Below are 19,941 nucleotides of genomic sequence, written 5' to 3' on the forward strand. Positions count from 1 at the left end.
ATGAATCTTATATGTAAGGAAAAATTATCTCCCTTATAATCCCATATTCCTGACTCTCTAAATACAAAATGAAAAAAAAAATAAAAAAGTTCACTAAAGAGAGTTATTCCCCCTTTTTTTTTTTTGAATAAAATGTTTATTGCAAAAACAAGGATTGGAACACCCAACCAGGAAAAGAAGAGATGGACTGAGGCACGAAAGACAAGTCCGACGTTACCCAAGCGGCAAAATTAATAAGTCATATACCAAAAAATAAAGTGAATGTTACACGAAAATTGAGACACTACTACTTTAAATGAGTGTTTGTAAACTTTAATTTTACAAATTATGTAAAATTATCAAAAGTGGTCAGCCAACTTTGGACTTATAGTGAAATGAATCCATCTTACATTATTGTATTCCAAATCAAATTGAGGCAACATTTTCAACAAATTTACAAAAGCAAACAACTATAATCTTTTCACAACTCACTAATTGTTTTGATATTATAGCTACATTTGATAGTGATATTACTGGTAGATTTATGTAAAAGGTACGTGATACAACGTACACCTGATTAAGTTGTGAATTTGTACGTGTTTTAGTGTTTGTTTGACAAAAATTATTTTTGCTAACTTATTTTACTATTCAGCTTATTTTTGCTACTATTCATGAGTCTCACTGCATTTTTTAGTACTATTCATGGATCTTTCTGTATTATTTCAACTAACTTTTACTTTTATTTATAGTACTTTCAGCAAAATAAGTAAATTCTAAACAGACCCTTAGGCTTATTGTAGAATTTTCTTTAAAAATTGGTGGCCAAATGGATTATCAGAAGTTTGAAAAGTAACCACTATCATGAACTTAATCAAAATTTAAAAAAGTAAAAGCTGCGAAAGGTTCTTGATGAGTGCTATTGAACGGGTTTTTCTGCTAATCGTGTGCAAATTCTGTGGACAGCATATTGAATGACTAAAAAAACATGAATAATAAAATTGCCAAATAAGAGAGAACAAAATGAAATCCAATTTTTTATTATTATTTTAAAGTATATTATCATTTTTACAACTTTCATAAATTCAAACCAAATAAATCTTAAACTTTGCATTTTATATTTTATAACAAAAAAAATCTAGTACCACAAACTTAGCCACATTCTCCCACGTGACGTGGTGAAGAAAAAGTAGTAGGTCTATGTAAAATTACAAGCTACTAGACATAGTTTGTCATGTCGGAATGTTGTGACAAAAATTTAAGTTTGTAACTAAATTTGTGGTACTAAAACAATTCATAGTATAGTTTAATCATAAGGGACTGACTGTGGGCCACAAGGCCATGCCTTAGGTCTCGTTTGGGAGGAAGGAATGGAATGAAATGGAAATGAATGAAAATAATAATTTTAGAATATTCTTCCCTTCTCTTGTTTGGGAGTTTTAATAGAGGGAATGAAAAACTCATTTCCTTGTTTGGGAGTTTAAGTGTGAGAGAATGAAATGGGTAGGAGGGAACACTCATTCCTCTTTATTCCCTTAAAACCTCAAATTTTTATTCCCCCGAAATTTGGAGGAATGGGAGGGAATGAAATTAGATTTAATAATTTTTTTACTAAAACTCCCAAAATACCTTATATATTCAACCCTTTATTTTAAAATAGGGATTTAATAGTAATATTGTCATAAAATAATTTCATTTTATTCCCTCCATATTGCTCCCAAACAAGATTACTTACATTCCATTCATTTTCATTCCTTTCCATTCCTTTATTTTAAAACATCCAATCAAGATTATTTAATTCCATTCCATTCCATTCTTTTCCATTCATTTCCCTTACTTAAATACATTCCATTCCATTCCATTCATTTCCATTCCCTTATAATCATTCAATTCCATTCCCTTATGAACTCCTAAACAGAGCCTTACTCTAATGGAAAGGAAAGTTCCCATTTCATCATAAAATTCCATTCCAATTTGTTCAATAGTATCAATATCCCTTCTCTTGATTCCACCGGTACAATATGAACCACAATGTATGGTTTATCAAATACTACAAAATTTACAATATTTTTATAACACTTTTGTTTAAACTTTTTAGTTGTAATGGGTGCTTAAATTATCTTTATTATTTTTACTTTTAGTAAGCTAATAACTTAATTTTTTATTTGAAAATACTAAGTACTTTAAAACACACTCACATAAAGGGCAAGAGGAGAAGGTTTTAAAGAAACTAATAGTGGTGTATATTCAAAAGGGCCTAACTAATAACTCTACTTGTTACATAAATATTGTGAAATTTGTTAATTTGGTAAATTTCACGTGTAATAAAAATTAATTGGTGATTGGCAGGTTTTGATTAGGGGTGGCAAAATTTGACACGACTCGCGAACCCGACACGACACGACACGAAATTAGCAGGTTATGGGTTGAGGCTTAATGGGTTCATGTCATATTCGGGTTGACACGGCTAACCCGTTTAATAAATGGGTTGGGTTAGTGTTGAACACATAGAACCCGTTTGACCCGTCTGACCTGTTTAATTAAATGATATTTTACCAATATACCCTTCAAACTCTAGGTATATAAACTTATTAGTTGTTGTGATTTATTTTCTTTGACATATTGTGATTGATTATTTGTGATATTGGGATATGCTTTAATTTTGAATGATTATTTGTGATGCGATTCTTTCGTTAGTTGAATTTTATATTAAAAATATTTATTTGTTTGTTTTTTCATTAATTTTTATTTTTCATTTTGATAAAATCGATAAACGGATTCGGACCCGTTTAATAAATGGGTTGTGTTAGGGTTGAGGAATCTTGACCCGTTTAATAAACATGTCGGGTTAATGTTGACCTATGTAGTCGAATACTCATGACTTGACACGACACGAACCCGACACGCGAACACGAATTGCCACCCCTAGTTTTGATAATATTATGTAATATAAAATAAAATTCTATCAATCCACAAAAAAAGAAAAAAAAAATTATGCTAGAAATACTATATATTATACAAGTAGGATAACTCTCATACCACATAAATAGAATGATGTTGAAATATTTCGATCAAAGGGGACAAATTGTAATGAGAGCTTGAAGCCATGAACTTTGGCCCAAAGTCCAAGATAAGGATAAATGGCTGCTGAATGTGAGGCTGAAATGTTATTGATACTTCGCTCAAAAAAAAAAAAAAAAAGTTTATTGATACGTGGCATAATGTGAGGCCCCAAGTCTGTGAAGTCCAACGAACGACTCAAATCCTACGCTTCGGATGCGCACGTTAGCAACTCCCAGGTTCCTGGAACGAACTTGTATAGTAGTTCAAGAAAAAAAAAAAACCAATGAGAAATCAAAGTATAGAAATTGAAAAACATCCTACACTGCAAATTCAACTTGACATTAGCATTATTATTAGATCTCTCACCATGTTCTTTCTAAAGGTACATACACTCTCTCTCTCTCTCTCACACACACACACAAATCACATTGCTTTTTTGTATTTTATTTATTTAATTTTTATTGTTATGGAGAACAGACATGGAGATCAACGGTTTTTGGTGTGTATGGATACCTGAATTTCACCAAATCTGGTTTCATGTAAGCTCTCAATTGTCAGTTGTGCTCTTTTGTCGTTTTCTTTTTTGCTGTGTCATTAGGAAATTTATGTACTTGGATTGTTGTCAGCGTTTATAATTATGTATAAGGTGTTTCATGTATCTGTCTGTGTTTTTGTCATTTTAATCCAAAATAGAGAACTTGTGGCCCCATTGATGCTTAATTTTCTCTTTTCATTTTGTTTATTCAAATGGGTTTTTAAATCTTTGAGTTATTTTATTCTTTTCTTTGTTGTGGGGGACGGGTACCAGCAGTTTAATATATTACGTTTAAAGTGAGAGCAACCAATATATTAAGTTAATGAATTTGGATAGACTAATTTTTTTTTTTTTCTCTTTTAACTGTCAGGAATTTCGGATTGAGATTGAATACTATATTTCACTTCTCTTGCACTGATTAATGTTTTCAAAGTAATATATGCCTTTGCATTTTTTTATTTATTATTTTTTTTGGGGGGTGGGGGGGAAAGAAGGGGTTTGCTAGAGGTGTATGGGTGTGTTTAATAAGTGTTACACATTACAATAATGGTCTCAATGTCATAATTTATCCTCAATGTTCTGCATACCCAAGCTTTCGATAAGGAAATTTGTTGCCTTTTTGTGTGTGTGTGTGTGTGTGTGTGTAATGGTAATTGAACTGTTGAAGGGGGTGGGGTGTTTAAATTCATGTGAATGTCCTCTTCACATTTTCAACCAATTATTCTTTGTAGTGAACATTCAAAGAAGTTCAAACCAGAAGATATACAGACAAGAATAAATGAGAAGAATTGCATAGTTACTGGAGCAAATTCTGGCCTTGGTTTTGCAGCAGCTGAGGGTCTTGCTTCACGGTATTTATTTCATTTTAACTTCCATTTATTTCTTAATATTTTGAGCTTAAGTTGTTAGAAAGCTAAAATACTTTGCGCCTGATTTTTTCAGTGGCGCAACTGTCTTTATGGTCTGTCGTAATAAGGAGAGAGGAGAAGCTGCGCTTTCTAAAATTCGGTCTACAACAGGCAACCAAAATGTTCATTTGGAGGTTTTTTTTGTGCTTCATTTTCTATCAATTGTTCATTTTTTTTTCTAGTTTTTTGTTCTCTTCGTAATTTTTGTCCGAGGTTCCTGTTGGTGCAAAATACAATGATAGTTTTTTGTTCTCTTCGTAATTTTTGTCCGAAGTTCCTGTTGGTGAAAAATACAATGATAATGGAAATAACACAAAGAGAAACTGAATAATACTTTTGAATATTATTACCCTTCACCTTCCCTTGCGCACGTATCTAGCCCAATATCTGAAACAATTCATGTTAGCCTATTAATCACCACAATTAAAAAGAATAAAATAGTCTTTCTCATTTTCAATGTAGTATTAAACATTTTCACTACCTCCTCATCTTCCATATTTACTCCTATATCTTTACATTTATGTTGCAACATTTATTCATTTATGTTCCAACAGTTCCTTTTAAGGGCATCACCACATCAGTGAATCCAAATATGCTATATTCTTTGAGATTTATGGTTATCAAAAACTAACTGCAATATTCACTCTTTCTATTTTTTAAATGGTTCACATAACTGTAAAGGTCACAATGATCTTGTTTTTGATCTTAAGCCACTGATTAAATTTAGATTGCAGGTCTGTGATCTTTCATCTGTCAGTGATATCAAGTCATTTGCATCCAGATTTTCTTCAAAGGATGTGCCAATTCATGTATTGGTAAGTTTCCTTTTTATCCCCTCTTCTCAAAAATAATGTAATCTTTACATGATTTATATGAATAATTTTTACAATCAACCCTCTACTTCACCAACATTGGAACCCTTAAAATCTCAGAATCTTAAGATGTGCACCACAATTATGAAATCCCTTCTCTCCAACTTCATGCCTTAGAATGTTTCCTTTGTTTCCTGTTCTGGCATTATTAAATCAAAACCATCATTCTATTATTGTGCAATTTTTTATTTATTTTTTATTTTACTGCATTTTTTGTAAACTATGACATGAGTTACTAAAAGTCTAATAAGGAAGAAATTGGCTGCTTCCAGGTAAACAATGCCGGCTTGCTTGAGCATAAACGAGTGACAACATCAGAGGGGTGCGTTTCTATTTGTGTGTACAAACAAATTTTAATCCGTTGTATTCTTTCATCATTGCTGAAAAATTCATGCCTTGTTTTTTTATTATAAAATTATAAAATTCCAGGTTCGAGTTGAATTTCTCTCTGAATGTATTAGGCACCTATTCCATAACAGAACTGATGCTGCCACTACTGAAGAAGGCTGCACCTGATGCTCGTGTTATCACAGTGTCCTCTGGTGGAATGTACACAGCTCCTTTGACTACAGATCTACAGGTAACTGCTTTTTTGAACGTTTCAGCAGCTTCATTTTGCCTATCAAGTACTAATGGAGTTTCCAATGAATTATTTTAATGCAGTATAGTGACAGAAACTTTAATGGGGTGGATCAGTATGCTCGGAATAAGCGAGTTCAGGTCAGTTAAAGTGATGTTCTGTTACATATGTACAAAGAATTTCTGAGGTTATTCTTTTGTTAATTATGTAATTATTTTATGATTGCTGAATTCTAGTGTTTTTTTTTTTTTTTTGGCTTTTGTATTTTTCATGTGTCCTTGAGGTATTGAGGTTCTCCCCTTTTGTTCCTTTTAAATCTCTTATTAAATAACAATATGTTTAGATGGCTGAATTTGATGGGTTTGAAAATTTTTATTAAGTAAAAGAAAAAAGGTGAGCCTATTGTGTTTAAACAATGCATTCTGGTGGAGCTAATGGGAAGTCCAGTGACTAATGTTAAAGTCAATGACTTCTGCAAATTTAGAATGAAATGTGAGTGAAAAATCAGTTTAGCTGCTTGATGACATCACACAGTCGATGGGCATTTTGGGCACAGGCACACTCTGTATCAGTGGGGGGAAAAGTCTGATTTAAGTGGGTGATCTTGCAGTATTGGGCTTAATGGTTATGGGCCCGACTGGTAATACAGAAACTGTGGGGGGACCTCTAAGGGCTTGAGTGAAGTTGGGAATTTGGTGAAAATGCTTGGATTCATCACAGACGACATTGTCTTGGAGGCAGCCCCTCTTTTTGGATTGATCAGCATCAATTTGACTGGACTACACTCAGAAGGCTGAAGTTCATTCCTTTGGGGCCAGGTGTACTCCCCTTCTCACTTAGGCTGAGTAGCTCAACAATATAGGGGCCAGAGCTGACAGATGCCAAAGCATTGAGGAATCACTTAGTGAGGCTGGGATCCAAATGGAGAGTGCTGAGAATCCAATCATGAGCTTGAGAATTAGTTGGGTCTAAGGAAGGAGGACAGGGGTTGTGGATGTTTTCTTGTGGTTTGAGAACCCCTAGCCCACCTTGATCCATAGTTGGTTGGAATGGGTGGATTTGGCACAGCACAGTTATCGTAGTGGCTTTTACAGCAGATGCAAAGGATTAGTGTTGTCATGGACCCACTGAGGGAGTTGAACATCTAGTAATGGTATTGTTTGTGAACCATGGAAGTTATTAGACAACTAGTAATGGTGGCACTGAAAAGCCATTGTTCTTCAAAGGACTTGAAGTAGCTGAAGAATTTAGAGTCTTCAAATAATCATGATGCAAGGAGGAGTGGGTCAAAAGAAGAGAAAATAGTAGGAAGAATTTGGCGTTGTTACAATATCATCAATCAAGTTTGACAATAATCTCATAAAATGTTTGTGTTGAATGATCCAAGGAAGAGGGAAGTTAGCAAAAACTTCTGGTGGGGCTGAAAGATTATTTTTATTTTATTTTATAGTATTTAGGAGACCAATATTATCACCATGTCTTTTTTAACTGGAAGCATATGGGGAGGTCCCTATGTGGAGTGGTTTTTGCTTTTTGGCCTAATGGCGATAGGGAGCTTAGTAAGTTATGAGTTGAGCTGCTAAAGGAAGTGGCAGATGATTGAAGGGCTCCATGCTGTGTGGCAGGAGATCTAAATAATGTTCGCTTTCCTCATGAGAGAACTGGAGTTGACAGACTTACTGGAGCTACGATGGTTTTTTCAGGCTTTATTTGACGAGATGCATCTTGTAGACTTCCCTTTAAAAGGGTTCACATGGTGAAACAATAAGGATATTCCTGCTATGTGCCAGACAGATAGATTTTTGGTTTCTACTGAGTGTGGAGTGGTTTTTGAATGGGTTTTTGATTTTCAGCCTAATGACAATTGGGCATGGTAAGTTATGAGTTGAGCTGCTAAAGGACGTGGCAGATGATTGAAGGGCTCCATGCTGTGTGGCAGAAGATCTAAATTATATTTGCTATCCTCATGAGAGAGCTAGAGTTGACAGTCTTACTGGAGCTATGATGGTTTTTTCAGATTTTATTTGACGAGATGCATCTTGTAGACTTCCCTTTGAAAGGGGTCACATGGTGAAACAATAAGGATATTCCTGCTCTGTGCCAGACAGATATATTTTGGTTTCTACTGAGCAGGAGGAACATTTTAGAGATGCTTTGCGAAAGCTACTACTGAGACCTGTGTCAGATTAATGCCCAATATTACTAGACTGAGGAGGGATCCATAGAGATAAGGTCCATTTTGATTTGAGAATGTTGTAAAGAGATGGGGGTTTTCTTAGAGTGTGTTAGGGAGTGGTAAGAAAGTTATAACTTTTCTGGCTCGCCAGTTTCGTTTTTTTTTAAAACAGAACTCTGCACATTAAAAGATGATCTATGGTTTTGGAATAGAAATGTGTTCTGTACTGTGGGTTAAAGAGAAGCAAGAATTAGAGGAAGATCTAGTAATTGGATATAAAGTAGGAGAATGTCTCTGTCTGTCTCTCTCTCCAGATGAATATATGAAGAGGGATGATTTCAAATCTGAAGTGGAGAAGCTGGCACACCTCGAGGAAGTCAGCTGGCATCAGAAATAAATTTTTCTATGGATAAAAGATATAATAATATGAGATTTTTTCATCACTTGGCTAATTCCCACATAAGGCTAATTACATAGACAACATAGAATTAGATGGGAATCTATATATAGAGGATGAGGGGGATGGAAGTGGGGTTCCAATATAAAGAAATTTGTATGGTGGACAAGAGGAATGGTGACCTGAAGCAGAACACTTCCTTTGTCAGCCATTGATGTAGAAAAGATGGATAGTACCATTTGTTTGAGAGGATATTTTTGGAGCCTTACATGATTTTGACAGTGATAAAGCTCTAGGACCTGATGGATTTACAGTGGTTTTCTTCAAACATTCTTAGGGTATTCTGGAGAAGGATATAATGCCAGGGCTAATGAAGATTACACTTGCATATCTGAGAATTCTTTAAATAGACTTATTTGGAGTCTATTGGGTTATGCCAAAGATGGTGTCTCAGATAATTTTGGCGAGGTAGAGGTGCTAAAATTTGGATGTGTTACGTGGGTAATTTGGCGTGAGCATAGTAGCAGAATGTTGGAAGGGGTTTGAGCATCCAAATTTTGTTATCAAAAAAATATGCTCTGAGGCGTTTGTATGTATGGATGGTTGCCCTTTGCAGTATTCCTTCTTGTTTTCTAGATTTATAGGCTCTTTGAATATGAGTTTGTAATCCTTCAGGTGTGGTTTGGTATACTTATTGTGTATTCATACCTCTACCTTACTTATCAATTTCTTTTTTGGGAATGCATCTCATGTACTTCATTTTCCTGTATATTCAGCAATTTTAGTAAGAATTTCTCCTTCATGACCATACATATAATATTAGAAAGTATACAGCTTTAGATTTGCTTAACAGTAATAAAAATTAATAAAACTCCTTGGTTATGTAGCTTGAAGTGATTTTTGTACTTTTTTTTTTTCTCTTCCAAGTGATTGAGAATAAATTTGTCTGCTGTATCTCATCAACAATTTAAAAATATTTGTGGTCATAAAAATATTTGTCAGACCTCAGTGACCTGCATAGAGTTTGAAAGATATATAAACGGTTTTATTATAAAACTTCTCATTTTATGAAATGCCAAGGGTTATTCAGCTAGGGCCTAGGGACTATGCCTCATGAGGCAGCCAGGCGGGGGTAACTATTGAAATCTCCCATTTCCCTTCTCCTTGGGGCCAAAACTCACTTGTCCAAAAATAAAATAGAACTTTAATGAATCTTGCTTTCCTGTCTTCCTACCCTGGATGTTCATTACACAAGTACCTTGTTAAGGTTTTGGAATTTATATCCTTGCAGCTTCAATGTATACCATTGAATGCCAAGTTATTACAGACAGATGTATGAGTGTTGAGCTATATATTAAAAAAGCTATTACCTAATGTTGGTCCTGCCAAAGAGCGCTCTGGGAGGGGAGATTTGGATAAGATACAAACCTTCAGCAAAATTTCCTGAAGTAGTTTAAGGAAATCATTTAAGTTACCCTTCTTTGTTAGGTAGCACTGACAGAAAAATGGGCTGAAACGTACAAGAATAAAGGGATTGGATTCTATTCAATGCACCCAGGCTGGGCTGAGACACCTGGGGTTGCTAAGAGTTTGCCTGGTTTGTCTGAAAGGTAAGGAACTTTTTCTTTTACGGCATTTTGGAATCTTTCTGTTACATCACTTATATCTACTATTTAATTCCTTTTTCTTTTTGTCATTCTATCTATATAGTTTGGTTAATTTATTCTACTTTTGAATATATTCCAGGCTTTCTGGAAATCTTCGAACAAGTGAGGAAGGTGCAGATACAATTATTTGGTTGGCACTACAACCAAAAGAGAAACTGGTATCAGGTGCATTTTATTTTGATAGAGCTGAAGCGCCTAAACACCTTATGTTTTCAGCCACTGGTGGCTCTCATGTGGTAATCGATTCTGTTGTTGACAGTCTCCGTTCCTTGTCTGCTCTCTCTTCTTAAAGTCGAAGATTTGATTTTGGAGATGAGCTCCCCTTATCCCTTTGCTTCTATGTATAGATAGTTTTGTTGCTCTAGATCATGCTTGGGGTCGATGATCTCCTAAACACAAACACTTTTATAATCAGAGAAGGGATAAGGGTTTGGCATGTAAGCACTCAAGTCAATATCTTATAATAAGAGATTCTAAAGAAGAGAAAAGAAGTTGTAGTCATCAGATTTTAGGATTGGGTTCCTTCTGTTAAAACTTAAAAGTGGTGCTCCTTTGTTGGTCAATAGATTGAAGTATTCTCTCTATAGGGTCCCTTGGGGTTATTTATTTGTAGAAGTGCATTTTTTTTAATTATCGATTTTATTTTTTAAAATAAATAAGAAAAACAGCAATATTAAAATGCGTGTTTTGAAAAGACAATTTTTGAAATCACAGTTATGAGTTTGGTAAAACTTATGAAAAATGTTATTTATGTCAATTGAGCGTATCGATGACATTAGTGTAAAATTGTTGTTTTGGCCCTTTTGGGTACACATAACCAAAAATTGCTTAATTATGCTGTTAAGAATACTGCTAGGGAGTAGTGACACACCAACTACACACTCAAATCCACAACATACCTTGCGAGTAGGGACACACCTTGTGATTGGTGCACAAATTTTTTTTTTTCTAACAAGTACTCATGGTGGTCCTGTGCTGAAATCCAATCACAAGTTGATATCCAAGTATGTTGTGAAATTGAGTGTAAGTTTGAGTGTATCCATAGATGGACTATGCTATTAAAGTTACGAACCAAGTTTCTCTCCAAACTAGTTTGGAGAGAAACTCTTCAAACTTCTCATATATTTCTTTTTTGTGTGTGAATTTTGAAAATCTAATCATTGAATTTCATATTCCTTATGTACTTAATATGCATATCAAATTTTATTCAAATTAGATATTATTTACTATTTGATCAATTAAATTATTTTTTATATACAATTTTAGATTACAAAAACTTGAAATTATAACATTTATTTGATGACATAACAATTTATCTTTGATTTTCTTGAAATTTTGTAAGTATTAAGGATGTAATAAAAACATGCAGTCTAACGGTTAAATTTTCAAAATTTACACTCAATATAAATATATATGATGAGTAATGAGTTTATAGGGTTTGGAGAGAAATTTTGTTCTAAAGTTATCTTGTCATTCTTTTAATGCGATCAATCTGAAATAATAATAATAATAATAATAATAATAATAATAATAATAAAGAGACACATAATAAAAAAATAATATATTAAAATGTTCAAAACCAACAATATCCTTACAAATCAATATAATTAAACCAAAAGTAAAATAAAATAAAATCTAACTAGTACATTAAAAATAGAAATAATAAAAATATTGTTTACAACCCACTCCATTTCATTCATCAGTAATCAGATTAAGATCCTGTGTAATACCCAATACCTAGGGCATTACATCAAATGCAATTAAAACTAAGAACTGAGATTAAAAGTTGAAAAAGTTAACTTTTTCCCTCAGCCCTTGAATCAGAAATTTTTTAACTTTAAACTTTTTAGATCTTGCAGAATAGTACTCTGCCACAATAATGGCACAGTCCTAAAGAAGAGTGATTGGGGGAGAGGATCTACGGAAAGGGTGGAATTAGAAACACATTTTTATATAATGTGTATCATAATGGTACAGTATCGTTCGGAGTGAATTAGCAATACATTCCGTGCGATTTAGTTAGTTATTACATTTTTAGATTCTTAACAAACCAACACGTGAGGAAGCTAATCACTTCATGCGGTCCATGCTACAGAGTGTTTTAAATGCCATCACAGGAAGATGGTATTAGTTGTAATGGAGATAGGTGTAACGCCTTTACACATATAATTTTCTCCATTGCAGGGTATGCCTGAAGAACCCAATAATGCTGGTTTCCTCAACCAATACTGATTAAATCTTTGCCTTGCATACTCCAAGTAGTCAAAATCAATTTTATTTACATAATCCTGCAGAGAAGTAGAAGGTTAATCTCACTCTTGCTTGCTTGCATACATTCTTGACAAAATAGAAAAACAAGATGTGGACATGCTTACTGAAATAATTCCCCATATGCCCCAAAAGAGATGGTTTGCAAGAGAGTACTTCTCCACATCATGGATTAGCTGCTCCACTTCTGCGTCACTGGGTGGGTTGCCTGTACACAATGATAGACATGTTTTTAAGTATATGAAAATGACAATCATTCATAATTGTCAGAGAACATTTTACTTGGGCAGCATTTGTTGTATTACCTACCAAAATTTAGGGGAACGGTTTCTATTATCTTTAGTGTATACAAACTATGCATATATAGCTTCTAACATGGAGAATTAATCATGGATCAATTTGCTCCATCAAGAGCAGAAAGGTATGTATGGACCACATTGATGCTCATTAGCACAACCAGAGATGGTATGCACTCCATGTAAGGGAAAAAAGGTAACATTTGAAAGTTGAATAACGCTCAAGCATGACTAATCTCTCAATTAGGAATTCACAGTCTTAACTTGGTAGAAATCTACTCTTCACATAAATCCTTGACCTATGAACAATTGGCTGGAGCTTATCCCAACCAAGTTGCTGAAAGTTTTAAACAGCTAAGGCTAAACACAATTCCTAGATCCTTGTTTTTCATGCAAATCAATGGAATGGATATGAAACTAATGGGCTAACCTGCAGAACTCAGATAATTGTACACAAATCTTTGCCGTTCCTCCAAACCTGATACCAAATGCAAAGAAGTAAAACAAACTACTTAGTCCCAAGTAAGCACACCATTAATATTTTACATGTTGAGGAAAAGGTAATTTTGGAGACACATAATGGCAAAAATATAAAAAGTTACCTGGATATTTACTGTAGTCTAAAACATGAGGTGTCTCAGAATGGTAATTTGCTGCCATTTCACAAAAGTGATTCGCAATGTCATAAGCAATTGGGTTGTAACTTGCGTATTCATAATCCTGAGAATGAATAAAGTGAAGTATAGGAATAAGAATGTAAGAATGTACTCATTACGACAAGGTCTTACAAATATTTTGCTTCAATGCAGAGAAAAGGCAACGAAGCTTTCACTGCATTGCTTGAAATATATATGCAGACCATGAGAAAAATGCCTCACTGGAGATGTGGAAAACTTTCATGAACATGTAATAGAATTCAGACAAGTCAAGAAATGTCATTGTTTATATAAATCAGAAGTGAAAGACATTTTAGACACACTTCAAATACTTTCCTGTTTTCACAATTCAAAGTGGAAAAGGATGATTTAAGTCATGCCAAAAAATAGTGCAGTGGAAAACGTCATGCTGTTACCATTTTTATTTTTAAAAGAAGGAAAATCGAAGGTATAGACATCCAATATATGTTTTATTATAATTTTTAATAATGTCATTATACTATATAAATCAAACAATTTAAGTTGTTTCATCTACTTCTTTTCTATAAAAATAAAAAATAAAAATGTTTAACCTCCGCAGGTCAGTAGTGGAATTCCAGTGCAATAATCTTAGTAGGCAATTCTTAATTATCCTCCTTGCACCAAAATTTGAAATTAATCATAGATAGTATGTACTCTATTGTGCTAAATATTTTCCTGGCTAGTAAGCTTTATATAGAATCGTCAGACCACAAGTCCAAAAGGTGCTTGAACCCATGCTTTTCCAATTTGTTTGCTAGAAAGTAGCAGAAAAGATTTCTTTGAGATATAAGAACAAAATGAGGTAATTCTCAAACTTCACCTCTGTCCAATTATTAGTTGCAGTTCCCTACTTTATAGGGTAGAAGGAAAAATCTCATATAAGAAAAAAATAATGTCGTGAATTAACTGGGAAGAAAATGCAATAGCAACTTTCAGAACTGGATGCCATTAATACAGAGGCTATATATACAAAAACCGAGCCATAATTCCAATATGCAGAGGCCAAAGAAACAGTTCACAAAAATGAAGTAGGAAACTTACAATAATAGTGATTGCTCTTGATTCTTCATCCATCATTATGTTACCATATTGCAGGTCATTGTGGCAAAATCCAACATTTTGACAGTCCCTGGACAACTGCTTCTCTAGCATCGTAATTTCCTCTGCTAGAGTGTCCAAGCCAAATTCCTTTGCATCTTGGGGTGAACACAAACTCTTTGCCTGAGAGAGCCAGTTCCTGAGGAATGAAATTATGGGTGGTAATCATCTAATTAAATATCTGAAAGGTAGCATTTTAACTTTTTTTAAACAAACTTAAAATATTCATAACAAGTTTCAATACCTCATTCTTTCCCAAAGGAGTACATTCTTTGGACCAGGTATCTCAAGTTTGTGGAACTCTCTCATCTTAGCTGCTATGAGGGCAGAAATTTCAGGATCTCGGAGGTCACCAGCTTTCAATGTCTGGAATCACAATGAAAGAAGGAAAAAAAGAAGAAGTTATTCAAATCAATCTTCTGCAAGGAAAGGTAATAGGTGAGGTAATAACACAGTGTCTTCATTACTGTTTTCCTAGAGCACTTGGCTTCTTCTATCTAAACATAAAAACTTTGGATTAAGATTGAAGAAATTTAAAACAAAGACTGAAATAATTGAGCAAGTGAGGATGGCTTTTAGATCCATAGAAACTTTCTCGTTTAATTTCTAAATATAATTATTATGACAAATAAATATATCCTTGAAGTTGAAAACCATATACATGACCTCCAAGTGGCATGCCCCTGATGCATAAATAACTGAAGAGTGAAAGAGCAGTACTTATTAAGTCATTCACATAAAAACTCTCCTATCCAAAAATTGATCAAACTGGGGTAAGTATAAGATTAATAACCTTTTCTGTCATGTAGATAATCAGAGAAGATGGTAATGGGCAGTACAAAGTATATGTTCAATGCTACTTTTTTCTTTTGAGCTGCATGTTTAATGTTACATGATCAAACACAATTGGATAAATTTGGTTTAGGGGACAAGCTTATAGATTCTTTTCCTTTTTAATTATTTTTAATTCTTATTACAAGAACAGGATTTGTAATTATATTCACATTCATTTAAACAACTTCAAGAACCATCCCTCAATGGACTTCATAAATCTTCAGTTTAGTTCTTAATGGACTTCATAAACTGTCTGTTTAGTTCTTTTGTAGACATTCTACCCAAGAAATATCCTATATGGCTGTTGGTTGATTGTACTTTTGTTATCTTAGTATGCTTCTAGGGGAAGGAAAAAGTGGAAAACATAATTAAATACATAAAAATAAATAGAAGAATTCAGGTTCTCAATGATAATCACTTATTAACATTCACAAAGGATGGCCAAGAGTTCTCAGGCCAAAGTGCCAGTCTTTTTGCCTCTCGTTTTCAAACTGATTCGATTCTAAAGGCACATTTAGAACCTTATCATTTTAATTAAAAAGTCATAGTTACCAATCAGAATAGCAGCCAATATAAAGAAAAGGAAAAAGAGAGAATCTGTCATGATTAAAGCAGGTAAAATGGAACCAAGAAAAGAGAGAGAGATGCTCAACTTGAAATTATAGTCAAAATAATAAGCACAATTCACACACAAAAACCATAAAATAACAAGAAACAACTTTATTTTATTTTTATTTTTCTTTGTGGGGTTAAGTGGAATTAATCATCAGAAATTGACATACCCTGGCATGAATGAATTCTTCGACGCGGCCTTGGGGGAAGCGGCCGAGAAGGCGTGGCCCCTGACCATGGTCGGACAAGCACTCAAACGTCCTAATCTCATCATCCCTGTTAAAGAAAACATCCACACCTTCTCCATAAACCCGAACCAACACCTTTCTAATAACCTCACCATTCTTTGTTGGCCAGTTTAACTGATAAACCTCATTAGTCATTGCACCGCTTAATTTGATCAGCTGTAAAGTCTCCATATCATCCATCACATCTCCCCAGTTTGCAGCAACTGATTGAAGCACTTTCTTCAGCTCTTCAGGAAGACAACCTTTGACAAACCCATTTGTCTTTATGGCCATTTTTGTGGTGTTTCAAGAATATATGTATATATAGCAGCTAATTGTAACCAAGTTTGACCTGTAACACACGTACAAAACAGATAAAGATTACTACTTCTAAGGTTGTTTCTATATAAATATATATCAACCAGAACGAAAAGATTGTTTCCATTAGTGATATAATTCAACAACTTATCAATCAGAAGTTTGTTTGCGTCAACCTTAATCTCTATTAAGCAACAAATTATGGTGAAAACTCCAATAAAAAAGGAAGAAGGAAATAATGAAAGAACCCAATTGAAGAAAAGTTTGAGAATCGGAAGAAAACAATAATCAAAATTATAATTGAAACTCACCCAAGAATTAATCAAGAACGCAAACGCAAAACAAAAAAGAGTTGCAACTTGGAAAAAAGTGATAATGCTTAGAGTTGTTGCAAAGGCAAAGCTTGGTTAAAGTCAGAAATGAAATCCAATACTCTATATAATGGATATTATTAAGCGAGTCAGACCAAGAATTTGCTTTTTCCTTGTTTTTTTTTTAAGAGAGAGAGAGAGAGAGAGAAATAGAATATGTAATAAAATATCTGAATTGGAGTATACTGGGCAATTCGTGTATTATATTATTCAATTCAAAGCCAAGGCCAAGGCCAACGAGGCAAACTAATAGGGAGAAAACACGTGTAAGAAAACTAGCTCAGTTTGAATCTTTTGTCGGAGATTCATTCAGATTCTGAAATAAGTAAACTAACAAAATGAGGTTAGGTGATTTTAGTCTAGTTTAGTTTAGTTTTAGTTTTCGTTTTAGTTTAGTTTACTACGCCCAACCGAAACTGACCGGCACCAAATAAATAGAGAAAGGAAAAGAGAGAGAGAGAATAAAAAAGTAAACATGGGAAAGTCATGTCATGTTAATATTAAGAAAGAAATAAAAAAGGATGGTATTGTGATCCACAAATAGAAGATAGACAAGTGTAGTCATGTCATGTTTTGCGTGTACAGATTATAACCAAACGCGTGGATTATTATTTATTCGCGTTGAAGATGTGTGTGTACCAGAGATTATTCGTACATTTGGCGTTGAAAGTGTGAGTTAAGTTAACTAACTGTGGTCCCCGCGCATTGGTTGGCATTGTTGACAAGATAACTTCTGCCCAATTATTTTATTACATAAGTTTTCTTTTTTTGGATAGGAATTATTAGGTAAGTTGTTCTCTTTTTAATGACAACAACTTATACTTTACACCTTATAATTTCAATTTTTAGGCCATAAAATTTTATAAAATATATATAAAAGTTATAATTTGAACATCTCACATTAATAACAATAGTGCAAATTTAGTTTAATTGGCAGGCACTTATCAGTGTTAAATCTCTCCTACTATTCTAAGTTTTTCATAAAATAAAAAATTATATATATATATATATATATACACACACACTATATACATACATTTACTTTAATTAGAGTTGAATTCTAATCTAGTTTTGTGTGAATTAATAAAATCAATCTACAATTTAAATCAATTTCCAAAAATATTATCATCAAAATTATCAAAGCCAAAATATTATTCGTATACAAAAACATAAAAATTTAGGTGAAAAACCCTACTCCTTAAAGGATATCTCTCTTTAGAAATTATTATGAACTTGAAATCTTCATTCACCTAAAAGACAACAGCTACAACAACAACAAAAATCTCCTTTGTACTTCGGCAGTCTTCTATTAATTACAAATACGTTAACGCTGCTTTTTTTTTTTTTTTTTGGTTGAGAATAAACGGCAGATACGCTAATGCTACTTAATACGAGTCCCATCTCAGATAGGATACTAGACTGACAGGTTTGAGTAGCAAACATCTCAACTTGGGCTCCAATAAATTTGTGGGCTGGGCAATTGTGTTTTCAAAATGACTATTTTTTGTACTAATAGATTTTGACACCTCAGGTCAGGACCCATATATATCCTTATCCTTAGATAATGGCATTGTGTTGTAGCTTCTTTTCTTTCCTTTCTTTTCCTTCCTTTGACCTGAACTGGCCTAATTTGTACTGAAATTTTTTTAGATAGTCTCGAAGTATAGTGAAATAGTGCTTCCTCCTCTCATATTCATGGTAGACCCCACCATAAATTTAATGAGTGAACCACACCATGAATGTGAGAGGAAGGAGCATCATTCTCCGTGCTCTAGGAGTACCTAAAAATTACTCATTTGTACTACTCATCAATTTCTCTTCTGGCCCATTTGGATAACAAGGCGTGTGCGCCTTGTGGATTTGAATTTCACTTTCTTTTGAGATTCTAAACCCAAATATCTTGTTTGAATAATTTCAAAAGATAACAACTTGAATTTGGATCAAATCCACCAATGATTTTAGAGTGGTTACTACAAATTTTAGTATATAAGTTTTACAAACTAATATGCCACTAATGATAAAATAGTAATTCATATATTAATTTATTGTGTGTTGACGTGACACATATCACATTTGTTGCCAAGTTTAGGTTGTAGCATTTTTGTATTTTTTTTTTTAATTTATCAATTTTCAAGATTTTAAGACTCAAAATCTTCACATTCGAAATAATATCTAGTCTATAGAGTTTTAGAGATTATTAGTCACACTTTGGAATGGCTGAAAACACCCCCCCCACCCCCCCAGACTTCAAAAGTGACAAGAAAACCCCCAAATTTTCAAATAAATACACATAGTTCAAAATATCACAAACCTTGAAATGACCAAAATATAATCCGCACTTGAAAAATAACCAAAATACCTGAAAAGAATCCAACATAACTAAAATACCCCTCCAAACCTTGAAATGATCAAATTATCTCTCTCTCTCCCCCCCCCCCACCTCCCCCAAAGGAAAAAAAAAAAAAAAAAAAAAAAAAAACAACAAAATGATCAAAATTTCAAAATACCTTTAAACCCCTAAAATAACAAAAGATACCACTGAAACCTCTAACATACCTCTTGGACATCTGAAATTATGGAAATGATCCCTTAAACCTCCAATTGAACAAAATACTTCTCAAAAGATTCAAAATAACTAAAATAATCTTAAACATCTAAAATGACTCAAATACCCCTTAAAAGCTTTAAACTAATCGAAATATAGAAATACCTTCAAACCTCTAAATTGAACAAAATATTCCCCAATAAGGCAATAACTCCAAAACATATTTGAACCTTCAAAATTAAACAAAATTTTTTTTTTTTTTGAGCTGAAACGATAGTAGACTTTATTTATACAAAAGTACAAATGGAGAAGAGAAAAGAATAGCATTCTTCTAGCTAAACAATAGTTTCCTCTTTCTCTTTTACGGTTCTAGCCAAAGCTAGAGCAACACAATTACATTGTAAAGGTATGCTAAAAAAAAAAGCAAAACTATCTCTAATCAGTGTAATGTCTTCAAGGATCCATGCAACCTTAAGAGAGCAAGGTTTATTAGAATTCACGAGATCAACGAGTTCAGCAAA

The 19,941-nt window shown here is 33.5% G+C and overlaps 2 protein-coding genes across 2 annotated transcripts; one reads left to right on the plus strand and one right to left on the minus strand.

Annotated features, from left to right (window-relative positions):
• The first annotated feature begins 3,145 nt into the window (after positions 1-3,145).
• LOC142643388 (uncharacterized) lies at positions 3,146-10,685 on the plus strand. The gene is made up of 10 exons (XM_075818003.1): positions 3,146-3,421; positions 3,517-3,578; positions 4,306-4,425; positions 4,517-4,616; positions 5,217-5,297; positions 5,627-5,676; positions 5,784-5,934; positions 6,018-6,074; positions 9,996-10,117; positions 10,254-10,685. The coding sequence occupies exons 1-10, from the start codon at positions 3,323-3,325 to the stop codon at positions 10,462-10,464; spliced, it is 1,053 nt and encodes a 350-aa protein (XP_075674118.1). The 5' UTR covers positions 3,146-3,322; the 3' UTR covers positions 10,465-10,685.
• Positions 10,686-12,106: 1,421 nt separating this feature from the next.
• On the minus strand, positions 12,107-17,051 carry LOC142621938 (putative choline kinase 1). The gene is made up of 8 exons (XM_075795319.1): positions 16,816-17,051; positions 16,130-16,538; positions 14,758-14,879; positions 14,457-14,652; positions 13,341-13,458; positions 13,169-13,216; positions 12,550-12,650; positions 12,107-12,462 (listed from the first exon to the last, which is right to left on the minus strand). Exons 2-8 carry the CDS (start codon positions 16,478-16,480, stop codon positions 12,286-12,288), a joined length of 1,113 nt encoding a protein of 370 aa, XP_075651434.1. The 5' UTR covers positions 16,481-16,538; positions 16,816-17,051; the 3' UTR covers positions 12,107-12,285.
• Between the last annotated feature and the right edge of the window lie 2,890 nt (positions 17,052-19,941).

This window comes from Castanea sativa, chromosome 1 (genome assembly GCF_040712315.1).
Source record: "Castanea sativa cultivar Marrone di Chiusa Pesio chromosome 1, ASM4071231v1".
Classification (NCBI taxonomy): domain Eukaryota; kingdom Viridiplantae; phylum Streptophyta; class Magnoliopsida; order Fagales; family Fagaceae; genus Castanea; species Castanea sativa.

Coding starts and splice junctions, on each gene's coding strand:
- LOC142643388 (XM_075818003.1), top strand. CDS start 3,323: ATGAGAAATCAAAGTATAGAAATTGAAAAACATCCTACACTGCAAATT. Junction 4,617..5,216: donor ACCAAAATGTTCATTTGGAG/GTTTTTTTTGTG, acceptor TTTAGATTGCAG/GTCTGTGATCTTTCATCTGT. Junction 5,935..6,017: donor CTTTGACTACAGATCTACAG/GTAACTGCTTTT, acceptor ATTTTAATGCAG/TATAGTGACAGAAACTTTAA.
- LOC142621938 (XM_075795319.1), bottom strand. CDS start 16,480: ATGGCCATAAAGACAAATGGGTTTGTCAAAGGTTGTCTTCCTGAAGAG. Junction 14,880..16,129: donor AAGAATTCATTCATGCCAGG/GTATGTCAATTT, acceptor TTGTGATTCCAG/ACATTGAAAGCTGGTGACCT. Junction 14,653..14,757: donor CTCCTTTGGGAAAGAATGAG/GTATTGAAACTT, acceptor TTCATTCCTCAG/GAACTGGCTCTCTCAGGCAA.